The following is a 24,734-nucleotide window of genomic DNA, read 5'->3' as shown; positions in this document are numbered from 1 at the left end:
CAACAACACACAAGCATACAAGTGTGCATATTTAAAAATAAAGCAGGAGCAAAACAAAGTTTGGTACTCACATTTTTATCATCAAACCCATGGAAGTCCTCATCCTCTGTGTCTGAATTGAACAGCTGCGCTAAATCTCCATCAAACATGCCAGGTTCACTTCCTTCACCGTCAGAGTCACTTTCCGTGCCGTGCGGCTCCTCGGAAATGATGCCGGCTTTTGCGAAAGCTCGAACAACAGTGCCAGCAGACATGTTAGCCTAAGCATGTACAATCCATTGGCAAATTGTGGCGTAACTCGCCCGGCGCTGCCTTCCACTCTTGGTGAAACTGTGGTCTCCATCGGTCATCCATCGCTCCCAGGCCGCTCGCAGCCTTACTTTGAACAGGCGGTTCACACCGATGTCCAGGGTTGGAGTTCCTTTGTCAGGCCTCCCGGAATGACAGCAAGCTCACAGTTCATTTGTTTCACTAGTTTTTTCACATCGGCTGTGAGATGGGCACGCATAGAGTCACAGATTAAGAGCGATGGTGATGCGTGGAAAAAACCACCTGGTCTCCTTACATACACCTCCCTCAGCCACTCTTTCATCATTTCCTCATCCATCCAGCCCTTTTCATTTGCCTTAATGATGATTCCTGCTGGAAACTTCTCTTTAGGCAAAGTCTTTCGATTAAATATCACCATAGGTGGCAGTTTCTGTCCATTAGCATGGCAGCCAAGCACAACAGTAAAAGAAGACTTTTCATACCCCGTTGTGCGTATCGCTACCGTGCTGGTCCCCTTCTTCTCCACAGTATGACTCACCGGGATGTCAAAAGTGAGCGGGACCTCGTCCATGTTAGTGATGTGGCTGGGCTGGATGTTTTTGTCGCCGATGTGTTTGCTGCAGTAGGAGCGGAAGATGGCCAGCTTTTCCTTATAATCCGCTGGAAGTTGCTGCGCTACCGTAGTTCTGGTCCTGATGGAAAAATGGCACCGTTTCATAAAAAGTGAAAGTGAAACTGCTTTTAGCCGAATGGTGACCGTCGAAACGCTTCTCCCGCTCGTTCTTTGCTCGATGATCCACCGCTCGAGTCTTTCCTCCAACTCGGCCACACTTCACCCTTTAGCGTTCTCATGGTGTTCTCTACTACGTCCTCATTACAACACACAGGGCGCACTGCGCTATAGGGTGCGCCGTACTTTTTGAAGAAAATCTAAGACTTTTAAGTGCGCCTTATGGTCGTGAAAATACGGTATATTCTGGTCATGCCCAAAAATCTGTTCACTTTGGAATGACATATTTAAAGTTCTCAATACAGTTTTCCAACAACCATTAACAAAAGACCAACAGCTAGCCATTTTAGGAGTATTGCCAAATTGTTTTGCGGGAAACAATAAAAAGTATCTCTTAAGAATCTTGCTTACAGCAGCACTAAAGTGTATCACTATTAAATGGCTGAATCCTGACCCACCTTCATATAATATGTGGATTGATAAAGTAAGAGAAATTTACCAGATGGAGGAAATAACATATGCTCTGCGGATTCAGAGAGAATTGTTTATTGAGCGTTGGCGACCCATACATGCTTTACTGTTTCAATAATTTAGCATAGGTCTGTCTCGTTTTGTTCATTTATGGCTAAGTGTTAGGTGTGCTGGATTACACAGATGGATTACGTGGCAGAAACACACACGGACGCAGAATAGTTTGTGATGCAAGTTTTTATATACACGAGTAAGGGGAATATTTACAAGGGAAGGGGCTATGTACAGTGATAACTAAAAATGTGCCAGGAGATAAACACCGAGGCGATGAGACGGAGTCGAAGCATGCAGGTAGGCAGCAGACGCACCGGAGCTACCTGACAACAGGGAACAAAACAGGGCTTATGACATACCGTTGATAGCCGAACGTTAAACACAAGTGGACGGAGAGAGTTGGAGAGCTTACTTGACCACCCAAACCACAGTCGCTGCGGTGATCGCCGCCTGATGGTACGTAGCACTCCGTCGCGGATCCACAATAGTCAACACAAAATCCTAGGTAGGTGGGCAGGCGATGGAACAGGCTAAGACAAAGAAAAGTAGGCGAAACGTGGATCCTTTAAAACATACAGCTCCATAGCGTAAAATCAACAGATGCAGCCTGTGCTAACTCGTTACCACTTGTGACAGCGACAATACTCCGGCACCAGACGTCCGTGACTCTGCTCCCTAAAAGCGCTCACAGATGACGTCCGATGCGTCGCAGGTGTGTTGGAATGCCATCAAGCCCCGCCTCGCCTACCTATAACCAAAAAGGAAAACAAAACCCAAAACAACAACAATACACCTACCCACCACCTCCTAACACTAAGTTTGTCACATGTTATTTAATATTACATAAAGCTTTTGTTTTTGTTTTGTTTTGTTTTTGTTTGTTGTTGTCTGTTTGTTTGCTTGCTTGGGTTTTGTTTTGCTTCCTAGTTTTGTTTTGTGCTTCGTAATTGCAGTTCTTATTTTAATCTACATTTCTGCATTGCGGTTCCTGTAACTGTCCTACTTGTGAACATTGACAAGTACAAGTTGCAATGTTGTAAACTATAATAAAAATAGATTTTAAAAAATGGATGATTGTGAAATGGTGTAGCCAGCCATGCAATCAGAATATGGGAATTCTCAGAAGAACTGATTCAAGCAATAACTTGGATTTCAGATATGCCTTATGCACTATTAGTCCTACCCAGGTAGTAGACAATAGGGTCTGGACATTGACACGTCCCTAACAGTATGGATTTCAACAAACTTTAAAGGACAATTCAGATTGGAAACTTCTAACTTTAGGATGGGAAGACTTTAATTTGTTTTATTCATTTAAGAGAGCTTCAGCAAAGTCCAAGACAAACTTTTCTTTCTTTTTTTTACATCTATTCACCCAAAAAAGCACTATTAGTGTACAAACTTGGTTGATTGTGATTGTATGTGTTTATGAGTTGTACTGAGGCAATAAAAGTCCCAGTTGTTCACTTCCAAGTCAACTCCTTTTGTGAGTCACATACATAGACCTAAAAATGCAATACATGTTTTATCTCAATACCAAATAATGCTAAGGGGTTTACGGGAGTGTGCCTAATGGCTGGACCTTAATCAACAGAGACTGGTCAGGTGCAGCTTGAAGAGATAAAAATGGGTCTGCCCTCTTGTGGGCTCGTCTGTTGCAGGAGGTGCCCTAGGGAGGAGCTGGACTGTGTCCCCATCTTAGAACTCTAGACTTCGGCACTCCCATAAAGAATGACAGTGGATATGGGTTATGATTAGAAGGAACATAAACTTATCAAAACCAAGAGTGGTCCCTTTACCCTCCTTCGCTTTCATATATTTTTGTTGCCCACTCAACTATTGTGTTTTCTGTTTCAATTCAAATATGGATAGAAGTTTTTAATATGGCCTTGTTGAGACATTAAGCATGAATTCTTGGTATTCTTCTTTTAAGTCCCTTGATTGGTAAGGTTGCTTGAAGCAATCTCAAATGAAAAGTATGCTCCGCCTTCTTCTCTGATGGGTGGTGTGCAAAACTAAACAACACAGCATGTCAATAAAAGAGAATGGCAAACAATAAAACTTAATGACTGGTGTAAAAAATGCAGAAAGCTGCCATGTGCTCATCTTTGCATAACAATTTAGTCATGCTTGTTTTACTGTATTCCTGTGTTACTACTAGTGTATCATCTCCTCAGTTTTCTTTTTCCTGTCAGCTACAGGGACAGTTTCATCTAAATGAGATGCACAAGACTGGAGATGTGGTTCTGGGGGGACTGTTTCAAGTCCACTTTTCAAGTGTTTCTGATCTGTCTTTTACCTCACAGCCACAACAGCCTACTTGCCATGGGTAACAATGACGGAAAAAAACTACAAAAAAAAAAGAAAAAGAAAAAGAAAAACTATCAAACTTAATTCAAAGAAAATATTTTGTATCTAAAATAACTATGCCATTCGGAAATAAATGCATGTATCTTGAAAAATGCAGCTGCTTTTATTAATGTTAAACAATACATTTAATTGTTATTGTTGAATTTTCTTAATTGTTTATAATATTAGTAATTTTGCAACATATGTTACATTTTAAAAATCTTGTTGTTTATTCAATAATAACTTTTTCTTGTCTTAGTGTGTATGTCCTAGGATTTAAGCTCGCACAAACCATGGCGTTTGCTATTGATGAGATCAACAGAAACACAAACCTGCTACCAAATGTGACTCTGGGATACACTCTTTATGATAACTGCCTTGAACTTGGAATTGGATTCCGGGGAGCACTGTCATTAGCCAGTGGTCAAGAGGATCAAATTGTAGTAGATGATACATGTGTTGGAAATCCTCCAGTTGTAGGGATTGTGGGTGATTCATCTTCTACAAATTCTATTGCAATCTCCAACGTCTTAGGTTTGTACAGAGTACCTATGGTAAGTTTTCTACTTGACCATGTGACTGTTTTCATGGATTAGTTTGATATAATTGAAAATGTAAAACCATTTTATGAATAAAAAAATAATGCAGTCATGATGACAAAGTTACGATATTTCTACGTGGATAGCTCTCCAATATACAGTCTGTATCTTTCACAGGTGAGTTATTTTGCCACATGTTCCTGCCTGAGTGACCGTCAAAAGTATCCATCCTTCTTTAGAACGATCCCAAGTGATGCTTTCCAGGTAAACATTTGTCACCAAAATAACAATGGAAACACAAAAGTATTTTTGAAGAAGACAATATTTGTGTAAAGGGGGAGAACACAAAAGGATATCAAAATGTTTGAAATGATAATATGATTATTTTTAACAACTACACTCCATTTCTGTATTATCTCAGAGAAAAAGCTAAATTGCAGTTATATACGTATATATATATGCGGTTCTGTGAAGGCTGATAAACACATAATACACTGAAAAGTTTTATTTTAAATCTTTTTAATGCCCTTACCCTTTCATTTGTATTCACTTAGGTACGTGCAATGATTCAGATTCTAAAGCACTTCGGCTGGACTTGGGCAGGTCTGCTTGTGATTGATGATGATTATGGGCTTCATGCAGCCAGATCCTTTCAGTCTGAGCTGAGTGTGTCTGGTGAAGGTTGCCTGGCCTACACTGAGGTTTTACCCTGGGACAAAGACACAGATGAACTCAGGAGGATTGTTGATGTGATGAAAAAATCCACAGCTCGAGTTGTCATTGTCTTTGAAATTCCTAGTCGTATGATAAGCCTGATGGAAGAGGTTTGGCTTTAAAACACTTTAATTATTACTAGTTACAAAAGTCTGAATCACCATATCATGTAAAACACGTATTACATCATTATTTGAATTGGTACAGAAAATAATTACATAAATTTTATTTACAAGATGAATAGCTGCCTCATTGGCATAATAATGCCACTAAAGAAGTTCTACTTATAGTATCATTTCATAGATTTGGTCTAATTTAATTCACAGGTAGTAAGGCAAAATGTGACTGGCCTACAATGGATAGCCAGTGAAGCCTGGGCAGAATCTGCTGTGCTCCAAACACCTCACTTTATGCCATACCTGGGTGGTACACTGGGTATCACCATTCGTCGAGGAGAAATACCAGGGCTCAGGGAATTCCTGTTACAAATACGTCCTGATCTACATCACAACAGTAGCTACGGAAATAGCATGGTGAGAGTTGAACCCTTTCAATCAATCAAATCAATCAATCAATCAAGGCTTTATTCGTCACGTGCAGTTTGCCCTGCAGTGAAATAGGACCCCCCCCCCCCTTACCTTACACACATAACACAGACATCACATGGGGATAAAGCTCAGAGATCAGCAGCCTTAAAGAAAAAAAAACACTGAAATGGGAAAGTACAAGAGAGACCTCTACTCATACTGGGCTCCTGGGAGGACAGTATGAGAACAGGAAACAAAAAAACTCCTCTGCACAAAAAAGCACATAAATGTCCACGACACAACATTATGGAACACGTGACAAGCCACAGGGTCGGGTGGGGGGTGAGGAGTAATCCGAAGCAACCACAGCAGCCATCCTGCCCAGCGCTACCATTCCAGCGCGGGCTCAGAACCGCCGTGTTCCCAAGAGGCAACAAGCATTGAAGGCGTTTGGAAAGGGGGGGGGGATGAGTGTGTGCATATCAGTGTATATGTATGTGTGTGCGTGTCCAGAGTTCAGCTGAGAAAGTGTCCTTCACCCTGCTAGGCTAAGTAAACAGTCTTCCAGCCAACCCAGGTGGCCTTACATGGAATAGGAAGGAACAGACTAAACGCAGTCGTTATCAGGGTGTTTTTGTTCGGCTCCAGCCTTGCGACCGCAGCTGGCTCCGAAAGGGTATCCGCATGAAGTGATTGTGCTTTTTACTTAAGTGCGAACAGCTCATAGTGATAGTGATAGTCACAACAAATATATATTTTCATCACGTGTAGCAAATAATTTTCAATATATTTCAGGTGAATCAGTTTTGGGAATTTACATTTCAGTGCAGATTTGCTCCAGCTCCAGCAGGCTGGCTGGAAGGTGGGGGTGCAATATGCACTGGACAGGAAGATCTAGGAAATGTTGACACTGAGTACTTGGACATTTCCAACTTGAGGCCTGAGTATAATGTGTACAAAGCCGTTTATGCTCTTGCACATTCCCTTGATGATATGCTGCGGTGCAAGCCAGGAAGAGGGCCTTTTAGTGGGGACAGCTGTGCCACTTTACAGTCACTGGAGCCTTGGCAGGTGTGATATAATTTTACACACCACCTTTGAATAAATCATTTGCTTTATAATTACTTTTGGTGCAAAAAGTAATTTAATTATTCTATGTCCTTTTTAAACAGCTTGTTTATTACATGGAAAAGGTAAACTTCACCACTCCATCTGGCGATCAAGTGTCATTTGATGAGAATGGTGATGTGGTACCAATTTATGATGTTATTAACTGGTTGTGGCTCCCTGATGGAAGCACTAAAGTTCAAAATGTAGGTGAGGTCAAAAGGTCAGCTTTCAAAGGTGAAGAACTCATACTTGATGAAGGCAAAATCTTCTGGAACTTTGAATCCAAAAAGGTTAGATATGTTTTTATTTGACATTTACAGTATATAGAATTGTAGCAGGCAATAAATATTTATTTTTTATGTCCAATAGCCACCTCGATCAGTATGCAGTGAGAGTTGTCCTCCTGGTACCCACATGGTGAGAAGGAAGAGAGAGCCCGAATGCTGTTTTGACTGCATCCCTTGTTCTGAGGGAAAAATCACTAACAAGAGCAGTGGGTGTTTATCTTTCTGTATGACATAATTGATTTAATTTCTGTGAAATATAGGATGCATTTAACCATCAACCCCTCTTTGTCAGGCTCCTTGGAGTGCACCAGTTGTCCAGAGGATTTTTGGTCAAACCCACAGCGTGATTACTGTGTTCCTAAGAAGACAGAGTTTCTCTCCTATCATGACCCTTTGGGTATTTGTTTGACAGCAACCTCTTTACTGGGAACATTTATATGTGCTGTTGTTCTGGGGATCTTTATCTACCATCGCACAACACCTATAGTACGTGCCAACAATTCAGAACTTAGTTTCCAGCTATTGTTGTCACTTAAGTTGTGTTTCCTGTGTTCACTTTTGTTCATTGGACGACCCAGGATGTGGACATGCCAACTCAGACACGCAGCATTTGGGATCAGCTTTGTGCTTTGTGTCTCATGCATCCTGGTAAAAACCATGGTTGTTCTGGCTGTGTTCAAAGCCTCCAAGCCAGGAGGGGGAACCAGTCTGAAGTGGTTTGGTGCAATGCAGCAGAGAGGAACAGTTCTGTTTCTTACATCTATTCAGGCAGCCATCTGCACTACCTGGCTTGTCTCTTCCTCTCCAGCTCCACATAAAAATACCCAATACCACAATGATAAGATAGTGTATGAGTGTGCAGTTGGGTCCACTGTTGGTTTTGCAGTGTTATTGGGTTATATTGGTGTGCTGGCTTTCCTCAGTTGTCTAATTGCATTCCTGGTGAGGAATCTCCCTGATAGTTTTAATGAGGCCAAGCTCATCACATTCAGCATGCTGATCTTCTGTGCTGTGTGGGTGGCCTTTGTTCCTGCTTATATCAGCTCGCCAGGAAATCTTGCAGATGCAGTGGAGGTGTTTGCCATTCTTGCTTCAAGTTTTGGACTCTTGATCACACTGTTTGGACCCAAATGTTACATAATCCTGTTGAGACCAGAGATGAACACAAAGAAAGCTGTTATGGGCCGTGGGATTGTGTCATAAAATTTTCAGTTTATGTCAATATGTGTGTGTGTGTGTGTGTGTGTGTGTGTGTGTGTGTGTGTGTGTGTGTGTGTGTGTGTTGTATATATTGCACAGTATAGACCAAATATTAAATAAAGAAGTAATTGAAAAATGTTAAATGTTAAAGAAAGTTATTCAGTCTTTTTTGCTGTTGTTCTTTTACAATGCAGTTTACATACAAAGCAACCAGACTTTTCAAAGATAGGCATTAACTTTGTTACCCTCCACTCTAAAACTAACCTATTAAGGAAGATAAATGTAATTGAAATTATTTTAATAAACTAAGCTTTCAAGTTGGATTCATTTAGCAGTTTTACTCTATATTCTTGTATATTTGGTCTGTCTTGAACTGATGGTGATCAAAACCATGCTGATCATTTCATGAAAACAACTCGGGCAGGACTCAAATACAGGTCTCAACTTTCAAACTTCAGTGCAGTTTGTTCTCAGTTCAAAATGTGCGACAATCAGAACTTAAGAGTAGTGACAATGCCAGGCTCCCAGACACACATAGCTCTCCAACACTTTTCTAGAGTGTCTTCCCAAACTTAACGTGCTCCTGTGACCAGCCAATTAAGAAGAGGCACTAACAAAGTCATCAGTGACAGATGAGTGTACATCCAGTGTTATGTAGAAACCAAAAGGCAGGAACCTATGAAAAGTCCAGACAATGCACAAAACTCAAAGTACTCAAAGTACACGGAATACACACTCGCACACACACACACACACACACACACACACACACAGACACACACACACACACGCACGCACGCAGACAAAGAGATAAGGAGAGAGATGAGGCAGAGAGCCAGAAACAACTTCAAGATGTTTGGTGAAATTGGGTTTCTTTGATTGCATGTGGAGGGGAATGTTCTCTGTGGAAAAACAAACCTTTTGACCTGGTTGATAGGCTGGTGCAGGAGTTCGATTATGATCGACTACACGTTTATTTTGATCTCCGGTTCTCAGGAGTTCAGATTAGGTTGCTTTCCATAGATAGCAACACCTGTGGAAATGATACTGTGCTGAGGGCACCATTAGTTCACCCTCAAGCAGAGGGGAAGAGAGTAGTTTGGTAGCCAAAGGATGCCTCAAACAGTGACAGACCCGTGGCTGAGGATGTCATCGTGTTATGGCCATATTCCACCTTATTCCCCTCCAGGTGGATTGTATTCTACAGGCAATGCAGCAGAGTACGAATTCTAGCTCCTGTTTTATACGCTGTGTTTCTCTGTGGATGGAAACCAGAGGATAAACTAACCTGAGCTCATGCCCTGAACAGAACTCCTTCCATACTGGAGATGTACCTTTAGGGTCAATATTAGACACGACATCACTGGGAATGCCATGAAGTCAGAAGACATGTTTAATGAGGAGCTGGGCTGTTTTGATGATGGACAAAAGCTTCAGGAGAGCAACAAAATGGGCTGCTTTGGAAAACCGGTTAATGGTGGTAAGTATAACTCATGTTTCAGGCTACATGAGACCAAGGTTAGCTTGAAGTGGGAAGAGGCCTCAACAAACCTTCTTGCAGGGTTTTGGAAGGTTTATTCTGTGAACAGGCAAGGACATATTCTCAGATTTCTGTCATTAAAGCGGGTCACCAGAACAGATTGTGAAGAAAAGATTTGGTATGAAAGACACAAAAATCTTGCTGTAAGTACCCAATGAATATTTTTCAAGAGGATGCAGGGCACGTGGAGCTGGTTGGGGTGTCCACCGCTTGGATCCGGTTCCTTCCTCTAAGCATCCTCTAAAGACATGATTTCCAGTGTTAGAGAGCCAGTGATACAAGATGGAGGTAGGATGGTTTCATCTTCGGGTTTGTTATCCATGGAGGAGAACGGTCTGGACAAAGCATCTGGTTTAATGATCCAAGTCTGTAGATAATGGAGAAGATGAAGCAAAGAAAGAAAAGGGCCCACAAGGCTTGTCATGCATTCATCCTCTCGGGAGTTTGGTCCGTCCAATCCGTGTCCTCAAGCCAGTCTCCACTCAGCCAATTGTAATTCTTCCAGCACCATCTTGATGGTGAGCAACTCCAATCTCCAGTATCACAATTCATTTTTCCCAATAAGAGAAAATAAAATGGTAAATGGCCTCTATTTGTATAGCGCTTTACTAGTCCCTAAGGACCCCAAAGCGCTTTACACATCCAGCCATCCACCCATTCACACATTGCTGATGGCAAGCTACATTGTAGCCACAGCCACCCTGGGGCGCACTGACAGAGGCGAGGCTGCCGGACACTGGCGCCACCGGGCCCTCTGACCACCACCAGTAGGCAACAGGCGAAGTGTCTTGCCCAAGGACACAACGACCGAGACTGAAAGACTGAAAGGATCTGGCTGAAGTCCATAATCATCATCACTGATGAGCAGACCTGCCCAAGTCCAGCCGAAATGTTTTAGAATCTGGATCATTGCACGTACCTAAGTGAATACAGATTAACGTGTAAGTGCACCGAAAAGAAAAGGAAAACTTTCGGCGTGTTATATTTTTTTTCATCATCCACAATACAGCATTTAAATATAATTGCAATTTAGCCTTAATCTCTGAGATAATACAGATATTAAATAGAGTGTAATTCTCAAAACTAATTATATTATTATTTCTAATATTTTCACATCCTTGTGTTTTCTTCTTTTACACAGATATTGAAACAGACTTTTGCGTTTCCATTTTAATTGTGATGACAAATTTTCACCTGGAAAGCATCACTTGGGATCGTTCTAAAGAAGGATGGATACTTTTGACGGTCACTCAGGCAGGAACATGTGGCAAAATAACTCACCTGTGAAAGATACAGACTGTATATTGGGGAGCTATCCACGTAGAGATATCTTAACTTTGTCATCATGACTGCATTATTTTTTTCATAAAATGATTTTACATTTTCAATTAAATCAAATTAATCCATGAAAACTGTTACATGGTCAAGCAGAAAACTTACCATAGGTACTCTGTACAAGCCTAAGACGTTGGAGATTGCAATAGAATTTGTAGAGGACGGCTCACCCACAACCCCTATGACTGGAGGATTTCCAACACATGTATCATCTACTACAATTTGATCCTCTTGACCACTGGCTTACCATGGGCTTACCAGGAGCAGGGGGCTCCTGGTAAGCCCATGGTTGGTCCTGCTGAGCAGGCATTTTGTTCCCAGAGTCCTCAGCCACGCCTTTTGCCCAGACAGGAAACAGCCACCGCCCAAACCCAGGTAACTCAAAGAAAGAGAAACATAATTTATATAACAAAACATTTTAGAAAAACCACACAATGTTACTATGTGTGCACCTCATAATACCAGTGTTAGGTTTAACCAAATGATTAATGAAGAAAACTGCAAAGCAAACTAATAAAGTAAAAAATGGACTAATTTACCCCTGTGTGGCTGATACCATCACAGTCCTGCTCCTAGCAAGTCAGCCACAAGGTAAACTAAGCTAATGTAGTGAATCCCTAAAGACACAGTGAATGAATACTGTGAATATAATTAGCAGGTGATTTCACAAAGAGTGTGCTTTGGTTAAAGTATGTGAAGATTGCACTAAAAAATTGAAATTTTGAACTGAATATAAAATCAGCTCAAAATTTCTTTACTTTTTGCAGATGATGTGGCACTGTTTGCTTAATCGGGGGGTGACCTCCAGCTTGCACTGGAGTGGTGTGAGAATCAGCACCCCCAAGTCAGAGACCATAGTTCTCAGCCGGAAAGGGTGGAATGCTGACTCCATCTGGGACAAATTACTACCCCAAGTGAAAGAATTTAATTTAATTCTCGGGGTGTTGTTCACGAGTCTGGGGAAAATGGAACATGAGATTGACTGATGGATTTGGGCAACATATAATAATAATAATAATGGATTGGATTTATATAGTGCTTTTCTAGGCACCCAAAGCGCTTTACAATACCACTATTCATTCACTCTCACATTCATACACTGGTGGAGGCAAGCTACAGTTGTAGCCACAGCTGCCCTGGGGCAGACTGACAGAAGCGAGGCTGCCATATCGCACCATCGGCCCCTCTGGCCAACACCAGTAGACAAGTAGGGTAAAGTGTCTTGCCCAAGGACACAACGACCGGGACAGAGAGCCCAGGGATCGAACCGGCAACCTTCCGGTTACAGATGCGATTCCCAATCCCCTGAGCCACGGTCGCCCACGCTGTACCACAGACTGGTACATATAGTGGGGGTCCTGGCTAATTTGGTGCCCCCCCCCCCCCCCCCCCCCCACACACACACACACACCAAAACAGACACACAACATGGATTAAGGATTGTCCGTTAACATCTGTTATTGTGAAAACTGTTCTCGGAACCATACTGAATTTAACCAAATAAATATTTTATATAGGGAGAGAGAGAGAGTATGCAAATTGCTAACAAACAGTCATTATAATTCATCATACATTGTGAATACTAGACAAATCAACAATACACCTCTTCCAATTAATGGCTAATTAATATTATGCTGAACACAGTCCAAAAGATTCAATAAGCCGCCTCAGTGTCTACTGTCGGTCTACTGTTTACTATCATAGCAAAGTGGCTAACAAACGTAAACAGAAGTTTTCCCAATCCTTACTAATGAATGTTACCTTGTTTCAGGATACATAATACCTGCCATTATGCAAAAACACATCTGCTTACCTGTATCTTTTGCAGGTAAGCAGATGTGTCTTGGCACATCAGCACATTTGCACATTCTCCTCCTCTTGTCCATCTTCCATCAGTAATTTTGCACTGCAGTATAATCACCCAACCCCACAACATAAACTAATAGACCAACACCTTGTATAGGGCTTTTTTTCTGGGATTTCACACAACCCAGGAAAAATACCTACTACATAATGGGCTTGGATTGACAATATTATGAATGAAATGTGCACTATTTGGAAGCAGCCCGCCCCGTCCCCTTTTGACAAGTTGTGTGTGAGACTTCAGCACAGCATCAGCAAGCAGCAAGCAGGCACTGAGGGCCCTCGTGCTCACTTTTCGCGTATATTTGTGTGATAGAATTTAGAAAATATGTCGGTGCAAATTATAAGTCTATATCATAATGTCTTCAGTTTTTGTGTTTGTTGTAGGGCTGTCAACGTTAATGAGTTAACTGCCTCATCACGATTAACGTGATTAATATTTTTAATGCAATTAACCCATCTAGAGCACAGAATGGACAAACTTTGGAAAAACTGCACGAAATGTATTGACAGAGACATTTCAAGGATTTTGAGTCATTCTGCACTCCAAATAGATTAATTGAGTTAAAACTTTTAATCACGTTAAACATGATGACAGCATTTACATTGAACGCCCTAGTTTGTTGGTTTGTTCTTATTTTGTTTTATTTTGTGAGCTGCTTATTAGATGTCGCTCCACCCAGCCATCCTGCCCCTCTCCTCCCTGTGTGACAAGCAGCAGGAGCACCTCGCAAACATGGGCAAAAATGGGCAAAAATGGGCAAGAGAAAACCAATTGGTGCCAATGCAATGCCCAAAATGCCATTGCCATGATGCCGCCCCCACCACAATGCCGCTCTGGGCAACCGCCCATTTCCCCCATATAAAAAAACGCTACTTCTCAGGACAATCTTCCACATCCATTACATTTTCGAGTCGCCTCTTGCCCTTTGTAGCTTGGTGTCCTGCCCATGCTCATGCCCCTTTGTTTTTGTTTTGTTTTGTTGTCGTCCCCTCAACAATTTTGTTTTCTATTCTTTTTCAAATCAAATATGGACTGAAGCTCTTTAATATGATGTTGTTGAGACATTCCACATGAACTTTGCTGTACATGAATTATGAGCTGTTATTTCTGCTATTCTTCTTTTGTGTCACTTGATATGCACACAGAAACACCTGTTGCTCTGACAATTCTTCAGTGAGTTATTACTGATGACTAATTTACTCACAGTGTTCCCTGAGTTTGCCTGGATACAAAGCAATCTCAAATGAAAAGTATACACCTCCTTCTTCCCTGATGGGTGGTGTGCAAGATTAAACAACACAGCAAGTCAATAAAAGGGAATGGCAAACAATAAAACCTAATGACTGGTCTCAACAATTCAGAAAGCTGTCATGTGCTCATCTTTGCATAACAATTTAGTTGTGGTTGTTTTGCTGTATTCCTGTGTTTCTTCGACTCAATCCACTCCTCAGTTTTCTTTGTCCTGTCAGCTGCAGGGACAGTTTCATCTAAATGAGATGCAAAAAACTGGAGATGTGGTTCTGGGTGGACTGTTTCAAGTCCATTTCTTTTCAAGTGTTCCTGATCTGTCTTTTACCTCGCAGCCACAACAGCCTACTTGCCATGGGTAACTATGACAGGGAAACAGAATGAAAAAAATGGAATAAGAAAACTGTTAAACTTATTTCCAGTATAAATATGTATTTTATATCTAAAATAACTACACAATGGATCTTCATTTTTTTTCAATAATATTTAATTGTGATTCAGTTTCCTTAATTGATTAAAATGTCATTACTTTTGCAACATTTTCAAACTGCACTCATTTTCTTATTTTTCAAAAATCTGCATTGTACATATATTTTATTGTCAGATATTTTATTGCATATATATTGTGTCTTTATTTATTCAGTATCATTAATTGTTTATAATATTTCTACTTTTTTAACATTTTCAAAAGGCACTCGTTTACTTGTAATTTAAAACCTGTGTTGTATTATATATATATTAGTAATTAAAATTTTCTTGCCTTAGTATGTATGTCCTAGGATTTAAGCTTGCACAGACCATGGCCTTTGCTATTGATGAGATCAACAGAAACTCAAACCTGCTACCTAATGTGACTCTGGGATACACTCTGTATGATAACTGCCTTGAACTTGGAATTGGATTCCGTGGAGCATTGTCATTAGCCAGTGGTCAAGAGGATCAAATTGTAGTAGATGATACATGTGTTGGAAATCCTCCAGTCATAGGGGTTGTGGGTGATTCATCTTCTACAAATTCTATTGCAATCTCCAACGTCTTAGGCTTGTACAGAGTACCTATGGTAAGTTTTCTGCTTGACCATGTAACAGTTTTCATGGATTAATTTGATTTAATTGAAAATGTAAAATCATTTTATGAAAAAAATAATGCAGTCATGATGACAAAGTTAAGATATCTCTACGTGGATAGCTCCCCAATATACAGTCTGTATCTTTCACAGGTGAGTTATTTTGCCACATGTTCCTGCCTGAGTGACCGTCAAAAGTATCCATCCTTCTTTAGAACGATCCCAAGTGATGCTTTCCAGGTGAAAATTTGTCATCACAATTAAAATGGAAACGCAAAAGTCTGTTTCAATATCTGTGTAAAAGAAGAAAACACAAGGATGTGAAAATATTAGAAATAATAATATAATTAGTTTTGAGAATTACACTCTATTTAATATCTGTATTATCTCAGAGATTAAGGCTAAATTGCAATTATATTTAAATGCTGTATTGTGGATGATGAAAAAAAATATAACACGCCGAAAGTTTTCCTTTTCTTTTCGGTGCACTTACACGTTAATCTGTATTCACTTAGGTACGTGCAATGATCCAGATTCTAAAACATTTCGGCTGGACTTGGGCAGGTCTGCTCGTCAGTGATGATGATTATGGACTTCATGCAGCCAGATCCTTTCAATCTGAGCTGAGTGTGTCTGGTGAAGGTTGCCTGGCCTACACTGAGGTTTTACCCTGGGACAAAGACACAGATGAACTCCGGAGGATTGTTGATTTGATGAAAACCTCTACAGCTCGAGTTGTCATTGTCTTTGAACATCCTAGTCGCATGATGCACCTTATGGATGAGGTTTCACTTTAAAATACTTTAAATAATTACTAGTTACAGAGGTCTTCATAATTATATTGTTTAAAACACGTATTACATATCATTGTGAGTGCAGAAATGAGTACAGAAATTTAATAATTCAGAATTCATTTTAAAGATCATAAACTGTTTATGTTTATGTTCATAAACCGATGCCATATCTCACCTGCTTCACACATCCCTGAGTCACCTGGACACTGGCAGAGGATGCTGTTCGTGGACTACAGTTCAGCATTCAACACAATAATTCCCTCCAAGCTTTTCACCAAGTTGATGGATCTAGGACTCAGCTCATTACTGTGTCAGTGGATCCTCAACTTCCTCACAGACAGACCCCAATGAGTGAGGGTGGGAAAACAAGTCTCCCCCTCCATCTCACTCAGCACTGGAGTGCCTCAGGGCTGTGTTTTAAGCCCCCTGCTGTACTCACTGTACACTTATGACTGTGTAGCCACATCAGACACCACCTCCATTGTCAAGTTTGCTGACGACACTGTTGTTGTGGGCCAGAGCGTTCTCACTCCCGAGGCGTAACATGTCGACGTTTTGTCACGTCCCGCGGCGTTCCTGAGGAACGCGAAAGGAGACCTTCGGCGTTCTTATGGTACGCGGCGGGTTATGGCTTGAATCCAGTGCAATGACGCTCCCGCGGTAGTAGACGTGCCAGCCCTGTATTCCAGCCCTAAACCTAACCTTATCCCTAGCCCTGACCATAACCTTATTCCTGACCTTAACCAGGACTTTAATGATGTTAAATAGCGTGTTTCTAAGCGATTTGAAGAAAAAGAGCGAACATGTGTAGGTTCAGTCCAGACGGTTCTCATATTTCCTCTTTTTCCGAGGTCGTCATTTCGGAACGTGGTGGGTAGCCGAAAACGTAATATGGTGACGATTTGTCACCTAGCGTAAAATGTTACGCTTTGGGAGTGAGAACGGGTTGTGTGGGCCTGATCTCCGACAACATCGAGACGGCCTACCTGAAGGAGATTAGGAACCTGGAGACCTGGTGCCAGGAGAATAACCTCCTCCTAAACGTCAGCAAGACTAAGGAGCTGATCGTGGACTTCACTACAAAGCAGGCGAGGAATTACAAGCCCCACATCATCAGTGGCACGCCAGTGGAGAGAGTGGACAGTTTCCGATACCTGGGTGTCCACATCACTCAGGACCTGTCATGGTCCTGTCACATCAACACCCTGGTTAAGAAAGCCCGTCAGCGTCTCTTCTTCCTCAGAAGATTTAGAGACTTCCATCTGCCACTGAAGGTGCTCAAGAACTTTTACTCTTGCACCATCGAGAGTGTCCTGACGGGAAACATCTGCACCTGGATTGGGAACAGCACCAAGCAGGACAGACTCTGCAAAGAGTGGTGCGCTCGGCCGAACGCATCATTCAATCAGAGCTCCATGACCTGCTGTCCATCTACACCAAGCGGTGCAAGACCAAAGCTAGGAAGATTATGACGGACCTCTCCCATCCCAACAATGGACTCTTCTCACTGTTAAGGTCTGGGAAGCGCTTCCGCTCCCTTAAGGCCAAAACAGAGAGAATGACGAGGAGGAGCTTCTTCCCCCAGGCTATTCGGGCCCTGAACCAGGTGTAGGACTGGACTCTCCCACACAGATCACATCACTATAAGACTACACTCTCACACACATCACATCACCACACGCACTCTGGTTTTTCGTCATGCACACTTCCTATAATTTATAATCTCTTTCTGCTATTTTCACAGTTTTACTGTAAATTTCTAAGTTAAATCTGTAAATTTTGTAATAACCTGTAAATTGTAAATACTGTAAAACCACTGTCATTTAATGGTCGGGCATTGCACAGCTACAGGCATTTCACCTCGTGTCATACTGTGTATGGTTGTGTATGTGACAAATAAAATTTGAATTTGTTTCAGTAAAGAAGTTGGAATTACAATATTATTTCATAGATTTGGTCTGATCTAATTCACAGGTAGTAAGGCAAAATGTGACAGGCCTACAGTGGATAGCCAGCGAGGCCTGGACAGAATCTGCTGTGCTTCAAACACCTCACTTTATGCCATACCTGGGTGGTACACTGGGTATTACCATTCGTCGAGGAGAAATACCAGGGCTCAGGAAATTCCTGTTGCAAATACGTCCTGATCTACATCACAACACTAGCTACGGAAATAGCTTGGTGAGACTTAAACACTTTTACTGTGGTAGTCACAACAATTATATATTTTCATAATGTGTAACAAAGATTTTCCAAAATATTTCAGGTGAATCAGTTTTGGGAATTCACATTTCAGTGCAGATTTGCTCCAGCTCCAGCAGGCTGGCTGGAAGGTGGAGGTGCACTATGCACTGGACAGGAAGATCTAGGAAATGTTGACACTGAGTACTTGGACATTTCCAACCTGAGGCCTGAGTATAATGTGTACAAAGCTGTATATGCACTGGCACATTCCCTTGATGATATGCTACGGTGCAAGCCAGGAAGAGGGCCCTTCAGTGGGAACAAATGTGCCACCTTACAGTCACTGGAGCCTTGGCAGGTGTGGTATAATTTTACACTCCATCTCTGAACACATCGTGTTTTTTTTTTGTCTTGCTTTGTTTTGTTTTGTTTTTTGTTTTTTTGTTGTTGTTTTTTTTTCGGGGGGGGGGGGGGGGGGGGGTGATTTCTTCTCCTGTTCCGTTTGGTTCTTTAGCCATCAGAATTATTGTCTGAGGGACAGATTTACTTTATCAAGTGGATCGTCACAACCTTGCCGTTTTGGTCCATTTGATTGCCCTTTGTTATTATTATTTATTTTATTTTATTTTATTTTAAGTTTTTGCAGATGGGACAGACATGACTTTGGGATAGGAAAGGAAGTGAGAAAGAAAGGGACGAAAAGAAAAACACAGGGGAAGAGAGTGTTGCGGTTCGAATTTTTGAGGAAGAGACACACGACTGAAAGTCCATAGTGGGTCAACACAAATGATTTTATTAAGACACATACAGGGAGTGCAGAATTATTAGGCAAGTTGTGTTTTTGAGGAATAATTTTATTATTGAACAACAACCATGTTCTCAATGAACCCAAAAAACTCATTAATATCAAAGCTGAATGTTTTTGGAAGTAGTTTTTAGTTTGTTTTTAGTTTTAGCTATTTTAGGGGGATATCTGTGTGTGCAGGTGACTATTACTGTGCATAATTATTAGGCAACTTAACAAAAAACAAATATATACCCATTTCAATTATTTATTTTTACCAGTGAAACCAATATAACATCTCCACATTCACAAATATACATTTCTGACATTCAAAAACAAAACAAAAACAAATCAGCGACCAATATAGCCACCTTTCTTTGCAAGGACACTCAAAAGCCTGCCATCCATGGATTCTGTCAGTGTTTTGATCTGTTCACCATCAACATTGCGTGCAGCAGCAACCACAGCCTCCCAGACACTGTTCAGAGAGGTGTACTGTTCTCCCTCCTTGTAAATCTCACATTTGATGATGGACCACAGGTTCTCAATGGAGTTCAGATCAGGTGAACAAGGAGGCCATGTCATTAGTTTTTCTTCTTTTATACCCTTTCTTGCCAGCCACGCTGTGGAGTACTTGGACGCGTGTGATGGAGCATTGTCCTGCATGAAAATCATGTTTTTCTTGAAGGATGCAGACTTCTTCCTGTACCACTGCTTGAAGAAGGTGTCTTCCAGAAACTGGCAGTAGGACTGGGAGTTGAGCTTGACTCCATCCTCAACCCGAAAAGGCCCCACAAGCTCATCTTTGATGATACCAGCCCAAACCAGTACTCCACCTCCACCTCCAATGCAGGAGGCTGCTGAATGCACACAGACAATATGTAGCAAATTATACTGTAAACATGTAGGCAACCTTTCAATAGCTGAACTTTGCTCCATTGATCAGCCAGACATCGCGCTGCCCGTAGCTTCAAACCATTAATTAACTTGACCGAGCCTCAACCCTTCAATTATGCAATATGCACACAACATGATTACAGTTGCACCTGCAATGAAAGATTATTATGTGCTTATGCTAACACCTGAAATAGAGACCAGCTTCAACAAATGTGTCAATGAAACAACAATAATGATAAATCATAAATGATGCAACAGTAATAAATAAGGATTATGAATAGTAACATAGATTATAAAATAATATTTCATCCCGACAAGGGACAGTGAGAGAAGACAATTAAAAAATAAAAATAAAAAACCACTGGATCACCTGTTGAGTGAGAACAAAATGAAAAAGAAAACAATGAAAAGGAGAGCAACACAATAAACATTACACCACAGCAATAACCTAGATAACTGTAACTATCACTAAATACTAATACGAAGCACAATGTGCTTTGAGGTAGCAGCAGCCAAGAAAGATATAGTTTATGTCTGTGAGCACCCGTGTATGCGTGAGCACGCTTGTATTCAAAAGGTTTCTTCATGTAATAATCTAGTTAGCAGATGGCCGCCTCTCCCTGAGCCTGGTTCTGCCAGAGGTTTCTTCCTGTTAAAAGGGAGATTTTCTTTCCCACTGTTGCTAAAGTGCTTGCTCATAGGGAATCATTTGATTGCTGGGTTTTTCTCTGTATTTATTATTGTAGGGTCTACCTTGAGGCGACTGTTGTTGTGATTTGGCGCTGTATAAATAAAATTGAATTGAAATAGAGGGTGTGGGGAGCCATAGTCTCGTCCCCCAGGGCATAAAGCAGGCATGGAGGAGATCCAGGCCCCAGACATTCAGAGGCCCCCAGAGCATGAGAGCCCAAGGAGGACTATCAGAAGGGCCACCGTGTCAGGCCCCACCAAGCAGCCACCAGGAGTGAGCCGGCACACATCTGAGCGCCCAGCCCCGGAAACCCAGAACCACCAACTTACCGACGTCTGTGGGCATCACTCACCGGCAGGGAGTGTGGTGTGTGTGTGTGTGTGTGTGTGTGGGGGGGGGGGGTTGGCTCCCACAACTGGGAGGGCCTGAGATGGTCACAGAGAGGTCGAGTCTAAGACTCGACCTGACATATTGACACAGATGAATAGGCACACACAGACACAAACTTTCCCACCCTTATACACACATGTACTATCACTCGCCCAACGTGGAAACAGACATAAATGGACACTATACACACACTTACACTCCCCAAAAATACTCTATACCCCAGGTCCAGGTACCACCACCCCCAGAGGGGTGATGGTACCTCCTCCCAGCCCCCACCCCGATGGTAACCAGAGAATAGGGGTGTGAAGACCCCATGCCTGCCTCTGCCGACTGATATGTGGTGTTGCTGTGTGCTGTTCTAAAGTGCATTTGAAACATGGGAGGGGCATGCCCTCCATTGTTTTAAATGCACATTGGGCTTCTTGGGCTCTCGTGTTCTGGGGGCCACTGGATGTCTGGGGCCTTGATCCCACAGAATTTCTGAAAGGGGATTTGCCATACTTGTGAGTAAAAGTAGTTAATGTATTTAAGTCATGAAGGTCATTAACTTCTATGCAGGACCTTTAGTAATGTGCCTTGGTTGATTGTGACTTAGATATAAATGACTTTATATATGTAGGCACCATAGATATAATATTATATCTGATTACTAAACTGAAAAATTGCCACTGATTTCACTGTAAAGTTACTGGAGCCATGGCAGATGTGATATCATTTTACAGTCCATCTATGAAAAAAACATTCTTTCTATAATTGGTTTCAGAGTAAAAACGAATTAATTTATTATACATTCCTTTCAAACAGCTTGTTTATTACATGGAAAGAGTGAACTTCACCACTCCATTTGGCGATCAAGTGTCATTTGACGAGAATGGTGATGTAGTACCAATTTATGATGTTATTAACTGGTTGTGGCTCCCTGATGGAAGCACTAAAGTTCAGAATGTGGGTGATGTTAAAAGGACAGCTTTCAAAGGTGAAGAACTCATACTTGATGAAGGCAAAATCTTCTGGAACTTTGAATCCAAAATGGTTAGATATGTTTTTATTTGACAAGTACCTTTTATGACATTTACAGTTATATAGAATTGTAGCAGGCAATAAATATTTATTTTTTATATCCAATAGCCACCTCAATCAGTATGCAGTGAGAGTTGTCCTCCTGGTACCCACATGGTGAGAAGGAAGGCGGAGCCTGAATGCTGTTTTGACTGCATCCCTTGTTCTGAGGGAAAGATCACTAACACAAGCAGTGGGTGTTTATCTTTCTGTATGACATATTTGATTTAATTTCTGTGAAATATAGGATGCATTTCACCATCAACCCCTCTTTGTTAGGCTCATTGGAGTGCACCAGTTGTCCAGAGGATTTTTGGTCAAACCCACAGCGTGATCTATGCATTCCTAAGAAGACAGAGTTTCTCTCCTATCATGACCCTTTGGGTATTTGTTTAACAGCAACCTCCTTACTGGGAACATTTATATGTGTTGTTGTTCTGGGGATCTTTATCTACCATCGCACAACACCTATAGTACGTGCCAACAATTCAGAACTTAGTTTCCAGCTATTGTTGTCACTTAAGTTGTGTTTCCTGTGTTCACTTTTGTTCATTGGACGGCCCAGGATGTGGACATGCCAACTCAGGCATGCAGCATTTGGCATCAGCTTTGTGCTTTGTGTCTCATGCATCCTGGTAAAAACCATGGTTGTTCTGGCTGTGTTCAAAGCCTCCAAGCCAGGAGGGGGAGCCAGTCTGAAGTGGTTTGGTGCAATGCAGCAGAGAGGAACAGTTCTGTTTCTTACATCTATTCAGGCAGCCATCTGCACTACCTGGCTTGTCTCTTCCTCTCCAACTCCACATAAAAACACCCAATACCACAATGACAAGATAGTGTATGAGTGTGCAGTTGGGTCAACTGTTGGTTTTGCAGTGTTATTGGGCTATATTGGTGTGCTGGCTGTCCTCAGTTTTTTAATTGCATTCCTGGTGAGGAATCTCCCTGATAGTTTTAATGAGGCCAAGCTCATCACATTCAGCATGCTGATCTTCTGTGCTGTGTGGGTGGCCTTTGTTCCTGCTTATATCAGCTCACCAGGAAATCTTGCAGATGCAGTGGAGGTGTTTGCCATTCTTGCTTCAAGTTTTGGACTCTTGATCACACTGTTTGGACCCAAATGTTACATAATCCTGTTGAGACCAGAGATGAACACAAAGAAAGCTGTTATGGGTCGTGGCATTGTGTCATAAAATTTTCAGTTTATGTCAAAAGGATTTTTTTTTTTGCACAGTTTAGGCCAAAAATTAAATAAACAAATACAATTAACAAATATTAAATATTAAAGACAGTTATTTAGTCGTCTTTTGGTTGCTGTTCTTTTAAAATGCAGTTTAAATACAAAACAACCAGACTTTTCAAAGAGAAGCATTGACTTTTTGACACTCCACTGTAAAATTAACCTATTTACCTCCTAAGACCCAAACTCTTTCACGGCATGCATTTTTAATTTATCTTTGCTATTTGGGCTGATTGGGACCTGATGAATGAAAAACCAAAGAACCAAAGAATTGCCAGATATATTTTTTTGACTTGATGTTTGTGTCTGAGAAAAATGAGATCCACATATGAGGACATTTGTTTTAAATTTCAATAGAACAGTGGAAGTATAACGTCCTTACATGTGGAAATCAGGCCCTTGTAGAGCAAAATTTAGTATTTTGGTCTATCCATCCATCCATTCGCTTCCGCTTATCCTTTTCAGGGTCGCGGGGGGCGCTGGAGCCTATCCCAGCTGTCATAGGGCGAGAGGCAGGGTACACCCTGGACAGGTCGCCAGTCACACACAGGGACAGACAACCATTCGCACTCACATTCATTCGCACATTCACACCTAGTGACAATTTGGATTTTCCAATTAACCTATCCCCACAAGCTGCATGTCTTTGGACGGTGGGAGGAAGCCGGAGTACCCGGAGGGAACCCACGCAAACACGGGGAGAACATACAAACTCCACACAGAAAGACCCCGGCCTGGTGTTGGAATTGAACTCAGGACCTTCTTGCTGTGCGGCAACAGCGCTAACCACCGTGCCACCGTGCTGCCTATTATTTTGGTCTAGCCAACCCAAAATGTGATGTCCACATATGTGGACGCTAGGTCCTAGGAGGTTAAGGAAGTTAAATGTAATTGAAATTATTTTAATAAACTAAGCTTTCAAGTTGGATTCATTTAGCAGTTTTACTCTATATTCTTGTATTTGGTCTGTCTTGAACTGATGGTGATCAAAACCATGCTGATCATTTCATGAAAACAACTCAGGCAGGACTCAAATACAGGTCTCAACTTTCAAACTTCAGTGCAGATTATTTTCAGTTTAAAATGTGCGACAATCAGAACTTAAGAGTAGTGACAATGCCAGGCTCCCAGACACACAAAGCTCTCCAACAGTTTTCTTAGAAGGTCTCTCCAAAGATACTCTAAAAAGATTCTCATCCAGAGAGTTTATCTCCAAACCAGATTCAGAATTCTAGCATACTTTATTAATCCCTAAGGAAATTATGTGGGTTACAGTTTCCCCAAGACAGTAACAGCAACAGTTTAAACAATTTAAACAATATAATATATTACAGATTTTTACAAATTTAAGAAATAGGACTAATATATACAAATCACTCAATTATAAATAT

General features: G+C 41.5%; 3 protein-coding genes across 3 annotated transcripts; all 3 read left to right on the top strand.

The window, feature by feature from the left end:
* The first annotated feature begins 3,432 nt into the window (after window positions 1–3,432).
* LOC145420175 (vomeronasal type-2 receptor 1-like) lies at window positions 3,433–5,249 on the top strand. The gene is made up of 3 exons (XM_080289104.1): window positions 3,433–4,455; window positions 4,537–4,716; window positions 4,968–5,249. The coding sequence occupies exons 1-3, from the start codon at window positions 4,078–4,080 to the stop codon at window positions 5,247–5,249; spliced, it is 840 nt and encodes a 279-aa protein (XP_080145230.1). The 5' UTR covers window positions 3,433–4,077.
* On the top strand, window positions 4,981–8,816 carry LOC113036598 (vomeronasal type-2 receptor 26-like). The gene is made up of 2 exons (XM_080288738.1): window positions 4,981–7,257; window positions 7,344–8,816. Exons 1-2 carry the CDS (start codon window positions 7,179–7,181, stop codon window positions 8,252–8,254), a joined length of 990 nt encoding a protein of 329 aa, XP_080144864.1. The 5' UTR covers window positions 4,981–7,178; the 3' UTR covers window positions 8,255–8,816.
* Window positions 8,817–13,382: 4,566 nt separating this feature from the next.
* On the top strand, window positions 13,383–23,296 carry LOC113036594 (extracellular calcium-sensing receptor-like). The gene is made up of 9 exons (XM_026193006.2): window positions 13,383–14,599; window positions 15,007–15,301; window positions 15,461–15,547; window positions 15,823–16,092; window positions 18,076–18,282; window positions 18,368–18,643; window positions 21,852–22,079; window positions 22,176–22,299; window positions 22,386–23,296. The coding sequence occupies exons 1-9, from the start codon at window positions 14,364–14,366 to the stop codon at window positions 23,294–23,296; spliced, it is 2,634 nt and encodes an 877-aa protein (XP_026048791.2). The 5' UTR covers window positions 13,383–14,363.
* Window positions 23,297–24,734: the final 1,438 nt, after the last annotated feature.

Source organism: Astatotilapia calliptera, chromosome 14 (genome assembly GCF_964374335.1).
Source record: "Astatotilapia calliptera chromosome 14, fAstCal68.1, whole genome shotgun sequence".
Taxonomy (NCBI): Eukaryota; Metazoa; Chordata; class Actinopteri; order Cichliformes; family Cichlidae; genus Astatotilapia; species Astatotilapia calliptera.
The sequence above is the reverse complement of the archived record's forward strand: the minus strand, read 5'-3'. Positions and strand labels throughout refer to the sequence as shown.